Source organism: Oryzias latipes, chromosome 24 (assembly GCF_053564925.1).
Source record: "Oryzias latipes strain Hd-rR chromosome 24, Olatipes_Hd-rR_3.1".
Classification (NCBI taxonomy): Eukaryota; Metazoa; Chordata; class Actinopteri; order Beloniformes; family Adrianichthyidae; genus Oryzias; species Oryzias latipes.
The window spans coordinates 19,664,359-19,680,602 of record NC_136260.1 but is presented as its reverse complement, the minus strand read 5'-3'; the positions used below and the strand labels follow the sequence as shown (position 1 = coordinate 19,680,602).

Here is a 16,244-nt window from a genome sequence, read left to right as displayed (position 1 = left end):
GACAATTTACGCAGAAATTCAGAAAGGAGGCCTGTAGAAATAACTGCTACCTCTGCCCGCAAGCTTGCTTGTCAATATTAACGATTCCACAAAAAGGAATATACTCTAAAAATTACTTATTATTTATTAATTACTTATTATTAATTAATTATTAAAACTGTAGTGTTATCTGGTTTTGTTATTCTGGTTTTGTTATTCATTAACAAAAAGTCTTATTTTCTGATTAAGATCATTGAGGTTCTTGGTACCGATCTTGGCAACAAAAATATATATATATATAAAGCAATTAGATATGACATGTTAGAGAGGAGAGGAGTGGGAACGGAGAGGAGAGTGGATAATCAAATCTCTAATTCAGACGGTTTTGTCCCAGACACAACCACAGTTCTTGTGGAAGTTCACGCATCAAAGCCACACGTACTTTGTGAATTTGAAGAAAGTATTTGATCTCCTCCTTTGCATTGTTCTACGGGAGGTGTTCTGGGAAAGCAGAAGACCCCCTATTGAGGGATGTCCTGTCTCTTTATAACCACAAAAGGTACTTGGGTTGTATTACAGTGAGTCAAATGTGTTCACAGTGCGTTTGGAAGCCCTGAATGGATTCCCTTTGTCACTTGTTTATTAGATATCCTCAGGTGTCTAGCAGGATTTCATTCCTGCTTTTTGGTAATGTTATTCTGTTGGCTTTATTGAACCAGGACCCTTAATGTGGACTGCAAAGGCGGTTTGCTGTCAAAGGTGAAGAAGGTGAAGGTGAGATTGACATTTGAATAGGTGCAAAAGCTGTCGTGAGGTTCTCATTGTATCATTATGGTGGAGATGGAGGTGATTCAAAAGGCAAAGCCCCTTTTTTCAGGTGCTTCCTGGATTCTTTCCTGGGGAGGAATTTACAGGAATGTCCCAACAGGAGTTGGAATGCAGGGAAGACCTGAGATTTGCTGGAGGAACTATGTTTCTTGCCTGGCCTGGGGGCTCCTCTGGGTTTCTGTGCAGAGGGAGGTCTGTGCATTTCTGGTTTTACTCCTACCACAACCCAACTGAACAGGCTCCAAATAGGCAGAAGAACACGATGGAACCTAACCCAAATAAAGACAAAATATTTTCTTCTAATTTTTTAAAATTGGATTTTTATTTTCTGATGTACAGTTAAGATTGTTCCAGTGGGTTGGCATAAGCTTTAATTTCTACCAAAGCCTTTTCCTCTCAATTTTTTTTATTTAGTTCTCTGTCATGTGTGACTAAGGTATGAAATATTAGTATGGCATTTTGTTAGATTTCAAATGTACCTGCTGTCTTAAAAAAAACAGTTTATTTTTTTCTTTAACATGTGACACAAAAAATAAGAAAATGCAAAAAATGGGTCAAATGCTTGATTATGAAAACAAAACAAAAAGTGTGTTCGATTAAAAATTATTGACAGAGACTTATTTCTTCTGATCCTTTGAATTTGATGTTCAATTTTTCTATTAAAAATACATTTAAAAAATTAAATTATTCATTACTATTATCAAATTATTATTATAACAATTAAACTGTATCTCCAAAGTCATTTTCTAACTTATAATTTATACGTAATAAATTGTATTTTATGTTTTTTTATTTAAAACCTATATTTTGATAACAATTCAAATATTTTACATGAAAGGAAAAAAACAGGAAATGTGGAGACAGTGCAGTTTCTAAAACCGACCTGCACGTGGCAGTAGTGAGCCAGTGGGAGAACAGTCAATTCCGGTTTGTGGAAGCAGAAGAAGAAGCATCAGCGTGTTAAACATGGAGCGAAAACACATGTCTGCATTCTCTCTGTATCAGGCTTTACAGCCACAACTGCCTCCTCCTGTTAAAAAAGCCAACTTACAGGTACAAATAGTTCATATTTTGACTTTAAAACGCACGAACGACTTGACTATTAATATTAGCATACGCTTATTTGCACACAGACACCATAATAAGACTGTCTCTGTTCTGCGTTTTAGGTGGAAGTCAAGAAGAAATCAAAGACCAAGTCCTCAAAAATAATTCCCTCTAAAGCTCAATTGAGGGCCGAAAGACGCAAGAGGAAAAGGAAGCTTCTAAAATCTGTGCAGAAAACCGAGGACCCGATAGTGACAGCAGATGTGAATGTGTGTGCCTGCTCATTTCAAATATTATTTCCTTAAGTCTCTAGTTTTTGCTCCAACCTAAAAGCGTATCTTTCTTTGATGCAGAAGGCGGAGACGTGTGTGAACGGAGAGTCTTTGGATGCTGTTCTGGTGGAGCTGGGCTCCATCAGTAACAGCAGGGAGAGAGCCACCCAGATGTTTCAGTGGCTCATCCATCCTGTTCCTGCAGCTCATTTCTTTAGGTCAGTCTCTGCAGCCTAGAAACTCATCTCAGCTGCTTAGCAGTTACTAAACTACAGTTCTTAATGACTGTTCCCTCATTATCGTGGGATTTTTGTTTTTATCAAAGCAACTACACTTTAGAAGTTAATCTGAAGTATATTCAGTTTATTGCTGCTTATCCAGCTTGTTCTTGCAAGAGATGTTTCAGGTTTTTGGGTCTGATTCTGAATGTTTTTCCCCCCGTTGTCTCTGTAGAGGAAGTTTTTCTCCCCACAGTCGCTCCAGGCAGGGATTACACCAGAGTCTTTGGAATTTGTTGGTCACTTTTATAAGCAAGGCAACCACAGAAGAACGCGATCCAGACCCTTGGCCTTGGTGTGGCAGAAAATGTTAAAAAGCATAGAGCAGATGAGGTGGCTGTTGTGGAGGCAGGAAGTTCGAAAGAGGAAAACATTGAAGATAAATAGTGGAAAGGTAGTTAGTCTTGACTACATACCTGTGATGGTATGGAACAGTTAAAAATCCACTCCAATCATCTTTTGAGCTTTCCAAAGCGTTCCCAGTTGTCTTTTTTTGTTATGATCATGGATTTTTTAACCTAAATATATGTTTTTAAAGTGTCGTTTCACTGGACATAGTTTCAGGAGTTCATTAGAAATTTGCCTCCGAGTTGTAGGTGAGACCATCGGCATGGAGCAACTCAGCCGCGTTCCCCTCGTTGTTGCTGAGAGCTCTCTGTTTTCATGGTCTGCCATTATCTCACAACTCCTCACACCCCCCCAACCCAACATCAGAGGTGCAACAAAAACTGTGAGCAATACTGGAGGCTGTAAAGCCGTACAATTTTGAGCCTCGGACAAGGAAAACCAAGACGTTCGGAAGTGGATGCATCAGAATGGAACTGAGCAGGGAGCTTGTGGCCCATCCCAGGATACTTTCTCTTTTCTCATCTCTTTTGTCTGCTCCTGATTCACACCAATTTGAATAAAGAAATACTTAGAAATACAATTTTGAACTTAATTTTCCAAAAATATGTCATTCATCAGAAAAATGCCACTAGAACAAGTTGAAAACACACGTTTTCACCAGATTGGGTCTTTAAGCTTTATATTTTAATAACACACTTGTTTTCTGGGCTTTTTAAACTTTTAAAAAAGCCTAAAAACATTTATGAAAGCACCATTTTCGAGATTTAATCGAAAGTACCCTTTGTTTTTAAGTGATCATTTTCTTTTCTTTTTAGGGAAACTTGGGAAAAGAAGCCCATCTATGTTCAGCGCAGGAATCCAGATTATTACAAAGGACTGTTCTCCACGGCTGAGTTTGATCGTATATTGAGAGAGGTGGGTTTCCGACATCTTGTGAGGCTTTTATTGTAAAGCATTATGACATTTTTTGCTTGACTGAAACTTAAATTGTCTGTGTAGTAAGAAAAGTGTTAAAAATGAAAAGTGAATGAGTCGTTAGATAAAGATATACAATTTAAAATAATGATAAAAGCAGAATAAATGATAACAATATACCTTAAAAAGCATCTAACACCATTGACAGGTAATTAAACAAGACTGATGTTGAATAGGTTAATATAAAGCTTTAATTACAAGACTTCTGTGTTTTAATTTAAGGAAAACGTTCAGTTTGGAGTGAACCTGGACGTCACAAGCTACACTAACGGCAAAAGGGAAACGCACAATCCTCCAGGGAGGGCTCTGCCCTTCACTGTGTGGGACTTCTACGAGGTGAATGTGTGGCGTGGTCATTTCCAAGACTCGTTTTATGATCGTTGACGCCTTTCTGGCGACTTTCAAATCGTTGAGATCTCTTTGGTCCACGTTCCTCTCTCCAGAGCGGCTGCTCCCTCCGCTTGCTGAATCCCCAGGCCTTCTCCCACACAGTGTGGAACGTGCTGTCCGTCCTCCAGGAGCAGTTTGGCAGCATGGCAGGAGCCAACGTGTGAGTGTTGGACAAAGAAAAACGGTTCTGAATGAAACCACTACTTTTGGGGGTTTTAAACATGCTTTTTTTTTCTTACCCAGTTACCTGACGCCACCTGGAACCCAAGGCTTTGCGCCGCATTACGACGACATTGAGGCTTTTGTGGTTCAGCTGGAAGGAAAGAAACACTGGAGGGTGTACAGCCCAAGGTGAACACAAACCACGTCTGGCTTTAGTTTCCTACATTAAAATTTGAGGAACATTTGAAAAATGAGATGCTGTGTTTATTCAGACTTGATTCTTTTTTTGATTTGGATTTTGTTTGTTTTAAGCAATCAAAAATTGCTAAAGAAGTCAATCAAAAGAAATCAAACATGACTTGATCAGAAAAATTAAAATATTAAAAAGTATAAGTACATCTTGTACTTATACATACTATATGGCTTATTATAAATACAACATATTTACAGTAGATATTTATGCTATTTTAGGTCAGAGAATGAGGTCTTGCCTGTACTTTCAAGCCGTAAGTAAAACTTTGTTTAATTTTTAGTTTGATACTTTTACTTACAATGTTTTACTAGAAAAAAAATCTAAACATGAATGTATTTTTAAATTATGTACTCGCAATTTATTTTTATTTTTGTAACATGAGAATTTTAATTTTTAGATTGTGATAATTGTATCATTTACAGCAAATTTTGACCAGTCAGACATCGGAAAGCCCATCCTGGATGTGGTCCTGGAGGCGGGAGATCTTCTCTACTTCCCTCGAGGATTCATCCATCAGGGCAAATGTCTTCCCGATGCACACTCTCTGCACATCACCATCTCCTCCTTCCAGAAGAACAGCTGGGGGGATCTAATGCAGAAGGTAAGATCCTGATTTCCACCATGTGGGTATTTATGGGTTCCAACAGGAGGCAGTAATATACAGTGTTTCCTTGCAGTTCAGCTTTTGCAGTCTTACAGATTATTTTTCAGTGCAATTGTTCTTCCTTTTTTTTAAATTATTTTTCTTGTACAGCAAATTGTGTTCTGCATCCTGGTTGGCTGTTGATACTCTGATGTGTGTCCTGTACAGAATTCATTTAGTTTGCCAAATTGGCATAAATCTTTGGTTGAGTTTTAAAATACTGATATTTTTATGGGAAGGTTTGAACTTTTACAGTTTAAACAAGAGAGAAGAGTGTGAAAAGGTGTATAAAGTGTGTAGTGAGGGGGTTTACAGCCTTAAAACATCTATACATCCCACATTGGTTTGTAACTTTTAGAATTTAAATCCTGTGATAAGGTTTTAAATGTTTTTTTTTAACACAGTATTGTTGTTGTTTAAAATTAAAATTGTTTTTTTCTTTTTTTTTTTTGCCAAAGAGTTCAAATGCCGGGTATCAGTTTTAGTAATAACTCAAATATATGATCAAATTATGCCTCTTATTTATCTCAGATTCAGAATAATTGTTCATTTGAAACAGATGTGTCTGTTTTCCTTCTTTCAAAGCTTAAGAAACATCTCCAAGTAAATCTCATAGGCTTTAGAGCTGAATTCGTTTTTTTTTTGTCGCTTTATTTCAGGTTGTTACGGCCGCTTTGGAAATTGCAATGGAAGAGGATGTGGAATTCCGTCGGGGTTTACCTCTGGACTACTTAACGTACATGGGAGTGCAGAACTCTGATAAGGCAAATGTCAAAAACAACGTTTGAATCCTCCAGTGGTAACTTTTTGGTCCCAAGTCCCTTAACTAAAATTGATTTAACCCAGGAGGACCCCCGGAGGGTAAAATTCCTCTCTCAAATGGAGAAGCTGATGAAGAAACTACCAAATTACGCCCCGGTGGACGCTGCCGTCGACCAGAAAGCCAAAGATTTCCTCCATGACTGCCTGCCTCCTGTGCTTACTCCAGGTATGACATATAATCAGGAATTGGTGCTAACAGAGGACGAGTAAAGATTCCTAACATTACCTCGTCTTCCATCACAGATGAATTTGCTACCAGTGTTCAAGGGGCATCAGTTAGATGGGTGAATGGAAGGGTTAAGGGCACGGCGGCACACATCACCACCCAAACCCTAATAAGGCTCCTCCGGGCTGGGTGTGCCAGGTAAGGAAAAGCCCATGTGTTTATAAATTAGTACTTCTGTTACTCAAAAAACTAAATAGCTTCACTCTTACCAGACTATGCAGCGATGGAGACGCCGTCCACCTTTATTACACCATAGACAACTCCAGAGTTTACCACAAAGAGGAGCCCAAGAGTTGGGAAGTACAAGCAGAGGTACGTTTGGAATCGTTCTTTCCCTGCACATGCTAATATGTTCTGTTATTGATGGCCTGTGCTTTTTGTGCGGTTCTTAAGCACACAGATGCTGTGGAGTTTCTTATTCATTCGTATCCCAGCTTTGTGACTGTGGGAAGTTTGCCCTGTGATTCTGCTCAGGATAAAGTAAGTTATAAAATCTGTGCAAAGATCAGCTCAAACACTTGTAAAGATGGGAAAAAAAGCTCAGTTCTATAAATATCTGTTTGAACTTCCGATTTAACACTGATCTTTTTTATCGTTGTTTCTTTTTGTCAGATCGCCTTGGCTGAACTGCTTTTTGAGAAGGGGATTATCCACACTGAAGAACCTCTTCAGTCCTGAAATGATTTTGCTCCACAAACTACATGATCAAACTGAACAACATCTATAAAATAAAAACTGTCAAAAGGTGTGCAGCGCCTCCACTTTAACTGCTTTATCCATTTTTAATCTTCCCTGAACTTTTGTCATGCATGCAAATTAAAACAACTGTTCTTCAACATTTTGAGAGACCATATTTATTATTGGTTGATACAACTCAAAGGACGTGACAAGGGAGTCACATGACTCTTCTTATTTATCATTTACACCACAGCTGAGAGGATGATTTTCCAGGCGGGAAGCTTCTACCTCCAGGTCACCTCCTCGCCAGGCTTTAGCTCCCTACAGAGCAGAGATTCAGATTTAATGAGATGGTTTACCAATACACTTTTGGGGAATTTAAAATCAATACATTTTCTGATTTTTGCATTTTATTTAAACAGTAGATAAATACAAACTCAAAGAGTAAACATGATTTAGGTTTTCTTTTCCTCACCTTCCAAACAATGCACTCTTGTTTCTAAAAGCTGTCAGCTTTTGGTCTTGTAGTTTATCAAGGTACCAGCCAATCACAAAGCCCATGGGAACAAATAAATGTACCCAGTATCGGCGGGCTGCAGGATTCACCATGGCTCCCTAAAAGAATAAAACAAAAAATTATATTTACACACATTTAAAGTTGAGATGGAGGATTTGATGTCAATTAAACTGCAGTAATGACACTTATTTGGCTTTGAAATTAAGAATAAAGTAAATTTGGGCAGATTAGAAGACACAATAAAATCTAACATAACCGAGGGTGATAGCAACATGGATTTCCAATAAACAGTTTTAAAAACCCATAAAAGTATATTTTTAAATTCTATTGTCAACAAAAATTGTTGTATACATCAAATTGTTTCAAGCAACCAAAAACAAATAGGACTTGATATTTTTGGACCTCTGATGTTAAGCTGTTTATGCACCAGCTACTAGTAGATCAGGTCACGAACAACTGAAACCGTTGTTCTTTAATGTTGGTTTGCTGAAATGCAGCACTCCCAGTTGCATTCATCATTTAGTTCGTTTAAACTGTGTTTTGCTATCATTCATTCTCCTTCAAGCTACAAAAGTATGTAATCTCTGTAAAGGACGTTGAATGGCTTCCATATTTTGGAAAGAAAAAAAAAGGTTACACAAAGTAATGCTGCCTTCCTTTGACAAGTTTATCCATTTAATTTTAAGCTAACTTGACTCTTATAACACCAATAAGAACGAAAGAAGTGTTACAAACGGCAAAAAAAATAAGCCACCTCAGAGTTAAAAAAAATGGCTAAAAACAATAAATAATACTAACAAACATTGGTTAGGGATCAATTAGTTACAGTGCTGTGTAGCAGTTAGCAAATTTAGCAGCAAACATTTTATTTTGTTAGAAGAATGATTGTAATTGCTTATTTATTTACCCAAAATGTAACACAGCATTAAACAAAACAATATATTGAAAAAAACAATAATGTAATGACCATTGTAAAAAATATTACCTTATTTTTGTATCAACCAGCGGCCTTTAGCTACCGACTCGCCAAGCGAAGGACATCGGACTCTACCAATTGAGTGTCAACGACGCGGATCAGCGCGTGAAAGCCAACTTGCAAAGCTAATACATGACAAAAAGGGAAAGTTACATACTGTAGAATAATAGAATAGAATTATAATATTATACCGCATCTTTTAAAAACTACACATTTTGGCGTTGTTTTGGTGCAATTTATATTGTGGCAACACCCCTATTAGTGGTACATTCATTTGACCTGTGTCACGTGATGCTGGCGCAAAAATGTCTACCACATTAATGTTTTGTAGACAGTAGCTACTAAAGAAAATGCTTTAACTTGGGAATTGTAGTCGGTTAATTTACTTTGTTTTCTCAGGAAGGATAACTAATTCAAACCCACTTTAAATGGTATGACACACAATGAAACTGCAGTGAACAACCAGTAACGTTAACATGCTAAAAGGACTTGCCGGGTAACTAGCTAACGACCGTGCTAACTTTAGCTAACAACCACATTGTTTTGTTTTATTTATTATTTGTGTTTTTACCAAAGTCTCTTATCGGTTCCATTAATTTGTGGGATTTTAATTACGCATCTTGTGTTTAATTCCCGCCACACTAAACTTCCTTTAAATTTATAACACCTATTATATACCGTGTTTGTTGATCCTAATATTAGTTGTAATTAACGTAAACGGGTTTTTTGTACAAGCTTGTTTTAATCAAAGGTCGGTGGAAGGGCACTGTGCTAATCTTTTTTTATTTTTCACAGCGTTTATAGTGAAGAAAAATGACCTCGATTATAAAGCTGACGGCCGTGTCAGGGGTTCAGGAGGAGTCCGCCCTCTGTTATCTCCTGCAGGTGGATGAATTTCGCATCCTCTTGGACTGTGGATGGGACGAACATTTTTCAATGGACATCATTGATGCCATGAAGCGGTGAGTTTGATAGTAAATAAGAACTTTACACCCATGCATATACTTCAGAGTCTCTTGAGGGAGCTGAAGATCTTCCACCTTCCTTTGAGGCTGTTGTTGAACTTCTAAACCACCTCATCAAATCCATTCTCACCTGCTGTACCAGAGCATCTCCTCTTGGACCATTAAGCCTCAACCCCCTTTCTGGAAAAAAGTTTGAATCTGTTTGTGTTTTTTGTTTGTTTGTTTTTCTCTTAGGCTGTATTCTGGATTTTGCAGCTGACATTTCAATTTCTAGTATTGTCAAATGTTTACTGTGCCTCAAAACAGATTTGATTCTGATAATAGGTCATGCAAAATGTATATAAAGATATAAACACAGTCTGATCGTTCATTGTGATGTCGTTCGGGAAGATCTGACAGTACTTAAGCACATTTGAGCGGATAAATCCACATCACGTTGTAAACATTTGGATTGTGTATTTGGAAATAGTTCATTTTAATCAAAATCAAACTAACGAAGAGAAACAACAGAAATATAGATCTATACGTAGATATATCTAACTTAGCATAATGAGATTGTATGAGGGTGTGGTGGTGCCTGCAGCGTTATATGGGGCTGAAACATGAAGTCTGAAAGTGGTGGAAAAGAGGAAGCTGAATGTAGTTGAGATGAGATGTTTGAGGAGTATGTGTGGGGTGACACGTATGGATCGTGTGAGAAATGAAGTAATCCGAGAAAGAACTGGTGTGATGCGAGAGTTGGCTTATAGATCAGAGCAAAAGGCACTGGGATGGTTTGGACATGTTGAAAGAATGGGAAGGGAGCGATTGGTGAAAAAGGTGTACGAATCTGATGTGAGTGGAGTGAGAATGAGAGGAAGACCGCGAATGGGATGGACAGAGGGTGTAAAAAGAGCGATGAATGCAAGAGGGATGACTGTGGTGCAGGGGAGAGAGGCTGCTCAGGACAGGGATGGGTGGAGAGAGTTTGTGTATGAATGAATGGATGGGCGTGGTAGAGGTCTGGTCTTGGGATGAAGCGGCAAGGGGAAACTAGCCTTGGCTGAGGCCCTGCTGTGGAGGTGCCTACACTGGGCTGTGCAGCTGACCCTGGTGCAGTGTGGTGTGGCTTAAACCAGTCACATACCCACACACACACGTGCACACACGCACACACTGAAGGAGGAGGGTTTGTGGAAGAGAAGGAGGGCGGTAAGAATGGATACCCTGTCTAGGCTACCCCACTTTGGTGGGACACAGCCTGGGTAGATAGATAGATAGATAGATAGATAGATAGATAGATAGATAGATAGATAGATAGATAGATAGATAGGATAATTAGTCATGAATTGATTGGAAAATATATATACATACGCATATACATCCGAATACACGTCTATAATGAAATAATTGCTACTAATCATGGACTTATTAGCTGATGATATATTTTTTTGTGAGAGGCTTTTCTGATTATGTTGATATTTCTGTTATAAACCCATTGTTGTGTAATTTTCTGCCGGCAGCTATGTTCATCAGGTTGATGCAGTTCTTCTCTCACACCCTGACCCCATTCACCTCGGAGCCCTCCCTTATGCCGTGGGCAAATTGGGCCTCAACTGTACCATCTATGCCACAATTCCTGTCTACAAGATGGGTCAGATGTTCATGTATGATCTGTATCAGGTAAAGCAGGAGAGGGACTTTTAGAATTGGCTAATGGATAAAAGATGAGGTCATTTATAGGCCTGAAATTTCTGCTTTTTTTTTGTAAATGTTTTCTGCTTTTTACCATTTAGTCTCGAAACAACAGTGAAGACTTCACACTTTTCACCCTGGATGATGTCGACAGCGCTTTTGACAAAATCCAGCAGTTAAAATACTCTCAGATTGTCAATTTGAAAGGTGAGTTTCCGTTACTTTACTGCTCTAACTTGGCCATTCTAACAATGTGTGTATTTTTAATCAATCCGTTCCCTTGGTTTTTAGGAAAAGGCCATGGTCTTTCCATCACTCCTCTTCCAGCTGGACACATGATTGGAGGAACCATCTGGAAAATTGTCAAGGATGGAGAGGAGGAGATTGTATATGCTGTGGATTTCAACCACAAGAGAGAAATGTAAGTAACGTCAAAGCAAAATGTGATTGTAAGAAACGTTTGGATTCTCAGTGTCTTCTATCCGTCTTAGCCACCTCAACGGCTGCACGTTAGAAAGCATCAACCGACCGTCATTACTCATCACAGATTCCTTCAATGCTACATATGTACAACCGCGCCGTAAACAAAGAGACGAGCAGCTGCTCAGTAAGATCTAAAAATAGATTCTTCTCTTTAAGACTTACTTTTAATGTAGCTGAAAACGACGCATATTTTAATTTGCATTCTTCCCTCTTGCTCCTACAGCAAATGTAATGGAGACTCTGCGTGGAGACGGTAATGTTCTTATCGCTGTTGATACGGCTGGTCGCGTTCTGGAGCTGGCTCAGCTTCTTGACCAAATCTGGAGAACGAAGGATGCTGGGCTGGGAACTTATCCTCTTGCTCTGCTCAACAATGTCAGCTATAATGTGGTGGAGTTTTCCAAATCTCAGGTATGAATATATGATCTTCACTTATAGGGATAAAGCAGACAACATTTTAAAAAGGACAATTTGGACTTAACTTTTTGAGTTGGAATTTGGACTCTTAATCAAAAAAGCTTTAGCTCATCAAAAAACTTTAAATACTTGGTTTCTATGATCCTTTTTTTAAACTTTTTCTGCAATGGAACCATCCTGGGTGAATGAATCTGCACAGAAAACTTTTGTTTTTGAATGAAGACTATGCTTTTAACGTGACCTGCTTCTTCACTGCAGGTGGAGTGGATGAGTGACAAGCTCATGAGGTGTTTTGAGGACAAGAGAAACAATCCATTCCAGTTCAGACACTTGAACCTGTGCCACAGTCTGGCAGACCTTGCTCGAGTGCCCAGCCCTAAAGTGGTACTTTGCAGCCAGCCAGACCTGGAGTCCGGCTTTTCCAGAGAACTCTTTATCCAGTGGTGTCAAAACAGCAAAAACTCCATCATCCTAACTTACCGCACTACGCCTGGGACACTGGGACGCTACCTCATTGACCACCCCGGAGAAAAGATGCTCGATCTGGAAGTATGAGCTGAACTTTTAAAGCTGAAAACTTGATTCTTTCTTCAGTCCCCCCCCCATAAAGATGATAATGTTTGTTCTTTTGTTTTACCAGGTCAGAAAAAGGGTGAAGCTTGAAGGAAAAGAGTTGGAAGAATATCTTGAAAAGGAAAAAATAAAGAAAGAAGCGGCAAAGAAGCTTGAACAAGCAAAAGAGTGAGTGTCAGAGGAAATGAACAAGGGAAGTCTCAATGAGAAAACGTATAACACTAAAAGGGATTCTATTAATAGAACAAGCTGGTCCGAAATGTAATTTATGTTTTACTTGGTCAGTTGTGGACTGACTGACTTTTTTCTTTGGATCATTTCTGGGTATAAAGGATGTTGGTTTTTTTTCCCTTCCACATATAATCTAATGCATTTTCTTATTTTAAAAACAGAAAACAGGATCTTTTTTAAATATTTCTAAACTAATCTATATATATATACACACACACACACAGACATACATATATACACACACACACATACACTAGGCCGTTGAGCAGAACTGCATTCAGAATAAATGTAATTTTCTCTTCAGGAGAATTTTTTCTTTTTTTTCTTGTTGGACAATAATCTTGTAATTTCAAAAAACGTAGAGAAGATTTTCTGTTCAAAAGAAAATACATTTTTAAAAAGTTCCTTTTTTTATAGTTAACGGAGGAAAGAAATGTGAAAATTCAACATGAAGAATAGTTTTGGTTCCTGTTTCAACACATTGTGATTAAAAATCCCATCTGTGACAGATGAGCACTAATGTACTTTTTACTCCTCCTCTGCAGCAGAGAGGAAATAATGTTATTATTTAGTGGCAGAAATAGCTGCTCCTGGGAGAAATTAAAGTTCTGCACATTGAGTTCTGATTCTGGATTTGTAGGGTGGATGTGGATTCCAGCGACGAGAGCGACATGGAAGATGACCTGGATCAGCCGGTTGCAGTGAAAACCAAGCATCACGATCTGATGATGAAGAGCGAGGGGAGCCGGAAGGGCAGCTTCTTCAAACAAGCTAAGAAGTCCTATCCAATGTTCCCAACGCACGAGGAGAGAATCAAATGGGATGAATATGGAGAAATCATTCGGTATTAAACTGCTGACGGGCACTTTAGTCCGATTACTGGCTTTCAACCCTGTCATCAGTTAACCAGTCTTGCTCTTTTGAAGGCTTGAGGACTTTCTGGTTCCTGAACTACAAGCCGCTGAAGATGAAAAGAGCAAACTGGACTCTGGGCTGACAAATGGAGATGAACCCATGGACCAGGATCTATCTGTGGTTCCCACCAAATGCATTTCAAACATGGAAAATCTAGAAATAAGGTGAATAATTACTAAATTTCTGAAAAGAAACGTATTTTACTCAATCGTTTAAACACTTCTTTTTTGAAAAACTATTTAAATTAACCTAATATCTATTTAATCCCCAGAGCACGCATCACATACATAGACTACGAAGGCCGCTCTGATGGCGACTCCATAAAAAAGATTATCAATCAGATGAAACCCAGACAGCTTGTTATTGTTCACGGGCCTCCAGAAGCCAGTCAGGACCTGGCCGAGTCCTGCAAGGCGTTCAGCAAAGACATCAAAGTCTACACACCCAAGCTGCAGGAAACGGTGGACGCTACCAGTGAGACACATATTTACCAGGTCTGTTTAGTAGTTGGAAGCTATTTAACAGATTATTTTATGTCGACAAATATTTTTATTCTGCGTTTTTTTCTTGTGCTAAAGGTGCGTTTGAAAGACTCCCTGGTGAGCTCTCTGCAGTTCTGCAAGGCCAAAGACACGGAGCTGGCGTGGATCGATGGAGTGCTGGACATGCGCGTGGTGAAGGTAGATACCGGTGTGATGCTGGAGGACAGAGTGAAGGAAGAGGAGGAAGATGGCGAGATGCCCATGGAGACAGGACAGGAGGTTGGCATCGACCACAATGCCACAGCGGTGGCGGCCCAGCGTGCCATGAAGAACCTGTTCGGAGAGGATGAGAAGGAGGTGTCCGAGGAGAGTGACGTCATTCCAACGCTGGAGCCACTTCCTCTGACTGAGGTGGGAAGGTTTTTTTCATGGTTTGGTATCTATTTAGGTTCTACATTTTAGTTTTTTTGCCATGAAATGTCCTGTAGGCTTTTGAGTTCTCTAACATACACTTATTTTCAGATATGTTAAACACATTTTTTTCCTGTTTTTTAACTGAAAGTCAGTTTAATTTGTCTTTTCTACTGTTTAAGGCTTAAGCTAAAAATGTAAGTTCTTATTTCCAAAATTCAGAGATATTTGTCAATCTTTTTCAGACAAATAAAAAAGAGTAAAAAATGTTTTTAATGAAGGTGTATTTTGCACATACTGGGTATTTTCAAGGCGTTGTGCATCTAAAGCCTGGTGAATTTTCTGCAAGTCAAAAAGCCCCTGCTGATGCTTGGATTCCTGACAGAAGATGGTCATGTGATTCGGATTCAGCATGTTCCGAAGAGTCAATAAGCAGCTCCAGCAGTCCTTTTAAGAAACAGCCTGTCCAAAGCTGTTTTCCACTCTCTGCAGATTCCGGGCCATCAGGCTGTGTTCATCAACGAGCCTCGGCTGTCTGACTTTAAGCAGGTCCTGCTGAGAGAGGGCATCCAGGCCGAGTTTGTGGGAGGAGTGTTGGTGTGCAACAACATGGTGGCTGTCCGCAGGGTGAGTGTCGGTTCCCCGCACCCGGAGAACGTGTTGTCCATCAGCTCCCTGCTGCGCTGCTGACCTCTGGAAAACGTCCAGATTGAGTTTTGTTTTATCTCGAAGCTAAGCAAAAATGTGTCGAAGCTTTCAGTAATATCTCAAATCTTTTAATATCAAAGCAAAATTATGTGGAGTTCAGATACAATAAATAAACAGAAATTCTAGTTTGCAGGATGGAGCGGGAACGTTTTGTGGTTGTACTCAACAGTCAAAGCTGCTTCCTTCCTTTGTTAAAAGTCACAACTTTGTGGCATGAGGGTCCTGTTGACCCGTGTTTGTTTGCTGTCTTTTTGTCCAGACGGAAGCCGGACGCATCGGCTTGGAAGGCTGCCTGTGTGACGACTACTACAAGATCCGGGAGCTGCTGTATCAGCAGTACGCTGTTGTATAGCAGCAGCAGCAGAAAACTCCCAACAAAACAGAAAAACAAAATACTTCAGGCATTTCAGCACAAACGTTGGACATTGCTCTCCTATTTTTTTTTATTAGTAATTTGTCTCCAGAAGTGAAGATAGTTTACCCAAGCAGGCATCTCTGTGTAAACAGTCTAGAAGATTCAGATCATTTGACATAATTCATCCACAATTTTTTGGTGTTTGATCTGTTTTGTTTCATTAAACCTTTTTTTTTCTACAAATGCTCTGCCTTTGCCTTTATTTGTAGAAGTTAATCACACAGCTGGATCCTTCCTGTTCTGTGACACTCAACAGGAGGACGAAGGTGCAGGAAATGGACATTGGAGCCCAAGCAGACATTTGTCAGTGTCTGCTTGGGCTCTGACATGTCCCATCTTTAGCTTCTAGGTTGACTTAAGTGGTCTTTCATTTATTTTCTTCTAGTTAATAATGATTTTATCTGTATTTTTCTTAGCCATGTCTGAATTCCTCTCTAACCCCCTAAAAAGACGTGCTGGACTATCTTGTGCCCTGGATTTTAATGCAATTCAAACACATCCTTAGTCTTTTTTTATTTTTTTATTCTGATGTCACGGTTTTGCTGAAGTTAAAACCTAATAAATATAAAGATTTAC

The 16,244-nt window shown here is 39.2% G+C and overlaps 3 protein-coding genes across 5 annotated transcripts; 2 read left to right on the top strand and 1 right to left on the bottom strand.

Annotated features, from left to right (window-relative positions):
* The first annotated feature begins 1,693 nt into the window (after positions 1–1,693).
* On the top strand, positions 1,694–7,061 carry riox1 (ribosomal oxygenase 1). 2 transcript variants are annotated; one of them, XM_020714605.3, is made up of 15 exons: positions 1,694–1,860; positions 1,977–2,123; positions 2,211–2,344; positions 3,568–3,667; positions 3,950–4,063; positions 4,171–4,277; positions 4,361–4,468; positions 4,751–4,785; positions 4,955–5,133; positions 5,835–5,939; positions 6,022–6,163; positions 6,241–6,361; positions 6,436–6,535; positions 6,617–6,703; positions 6,836–7,061. In XM_020714605.3, the coding sequence occupies exons 1-15, from the start codon at positions 1,774–1,776 to the stop codon at positions 6,899–6,901; spliced, it is 1,632 nt and encodes a 543-aa protein (XP_020570264.1). In that variant the 5' UTR covers positions 1,694–1,773; the 3' UTR covers positions 6,902–7,061. The 2 variants fall into 2 exon arrangements, with proteins under 2 accessions (XP_020570264.1, XP_004083470.1); XM_004083422.5 differs by having other exon boundaries at positions 1,697–1,860; positions 2,208–2,344.
* LOC101163943 (NADH dehydrogenase [ubiquinone] 1 beta subcomplex subunit 1) lies at positions 7,062–8,544 on the bottom strand. The gene is made up of 3 exons (XM_078942893.1): positions 8,404–8,544; positions 7,377–7,516; positions 7,062–7,222 (listed from the first exon to the last, which is right to left on the bottom strand). Exons 2-3 carry the CDS (start codon positions 7,508–7,510, stop codon positions 7,186–7,188), a joined length of 171 nt encoding a protein of 56 aa, XP_078799019.1. The 5' UTR covers positions 7,511–7,516; positions 8,404–8,544; the 3' UTR covers positions 7,062–7,185.
* Positions 8,493–15,851, top strand: cpsf2 (cleavage and polyadenylation specific factor 2). Of its 2 annotated transcripts, none has more exons than XM_004083424.4 (15): positions 8,493–8,825; positions 9,190–9,356; positions 10,862–11,021; positions 11,135–11,240; positions 11,325–11,454; positions 11,525–11,640; positions 11,740–11,927; positions 12,192–12,482; positions 12,574–12,674; positions 13,378–13,581; positions 13,664–13,816; positions 13,924–14,146; positions 14,231–14,545; positions 15,038–15,172; positions 15,513–15,851. In XM_004083424.4, the coding sequence occupies exons 2-15, from the start codon at positions 9,208–9,210 to the stop codon at positions 15,603–15,605; spliced, it is 2,364 nt and encodes a 787-aa protein (XP_004083472.1). In that variant the 5' UTR covers positions 8,493–8,825; positions 9,190–9,207; the 3' UTR covers positions 15,606–15,851. The 2 variants fall into 2 exon arrangements, with proteins under 2 accessions (XP_004083472.1, XP_078799018.1); XM_078942892.1 differs by having other exon boundaries at positions 8,691–8,890.
* The last annotated feature ends 393 nt before the right edge of the window (positions 15,852–16,244 follow it).

Bases quoted from the DNA above. Each gene is read 5' to 3' on its own strand.
- riox1 (XM_004083422.5), top strand. From the start codon at position 1,774: ATGGAGCGAAAACACATGTCTGCATTCTCTCTGTATCAGGCTTTACAG. The intron at 2,124-2,207 runs GTGTGTGCCTGC...TCTTTGATGCAG, and splicing joins TAGTGACAGCAGATGTGAAT to AAGGCGGAGACGTGTGTGAA. The intron at 6,704-6,835 runs GTAAGTTATAAA...TCTTTTTGTCAG, and splicing joins GTGATTCTGCTCAGGATAAA to ATCGCCTTGGCTGAACTGCT.
- LOC101163943 (XM_078942893.1), bottom strand. From the start codon at position 7,510: ATGGTGAATCCTGCAGCCCGCCGATACTGGGTACATTTATTTGTTCCC. The intron at 7,223-7,376 runs GTGAGGAAAAGA...TCTGCTCTGTAG, and splicing joins AAGAGTGCATTGTTTGGAAG to GGAGCTAAAGCCTGGCGAGG.
- cpsf2 (XM_004083424.4), top strand. From the start codon at position 9,208: ATGACCTCGATTATAAAGCTGACGGCCGTGTCAGGGGTTCAGGAGGAG. The intron at 12,483-12,573 runs GTATGAGCTGAA...TTGTTTTACCAG, and splicing joins AAAAGATGCTCGATCTGGAA to GTCAGAAAAAGGGTGAAGCT. The intron at 13,582-13,663 runs GTATTAAACTGC...GCTCTTTTGAAG, and splicing joins GAATATGGAGAAATCATTCG to GCTTGAGGACTTTCTGGTTC.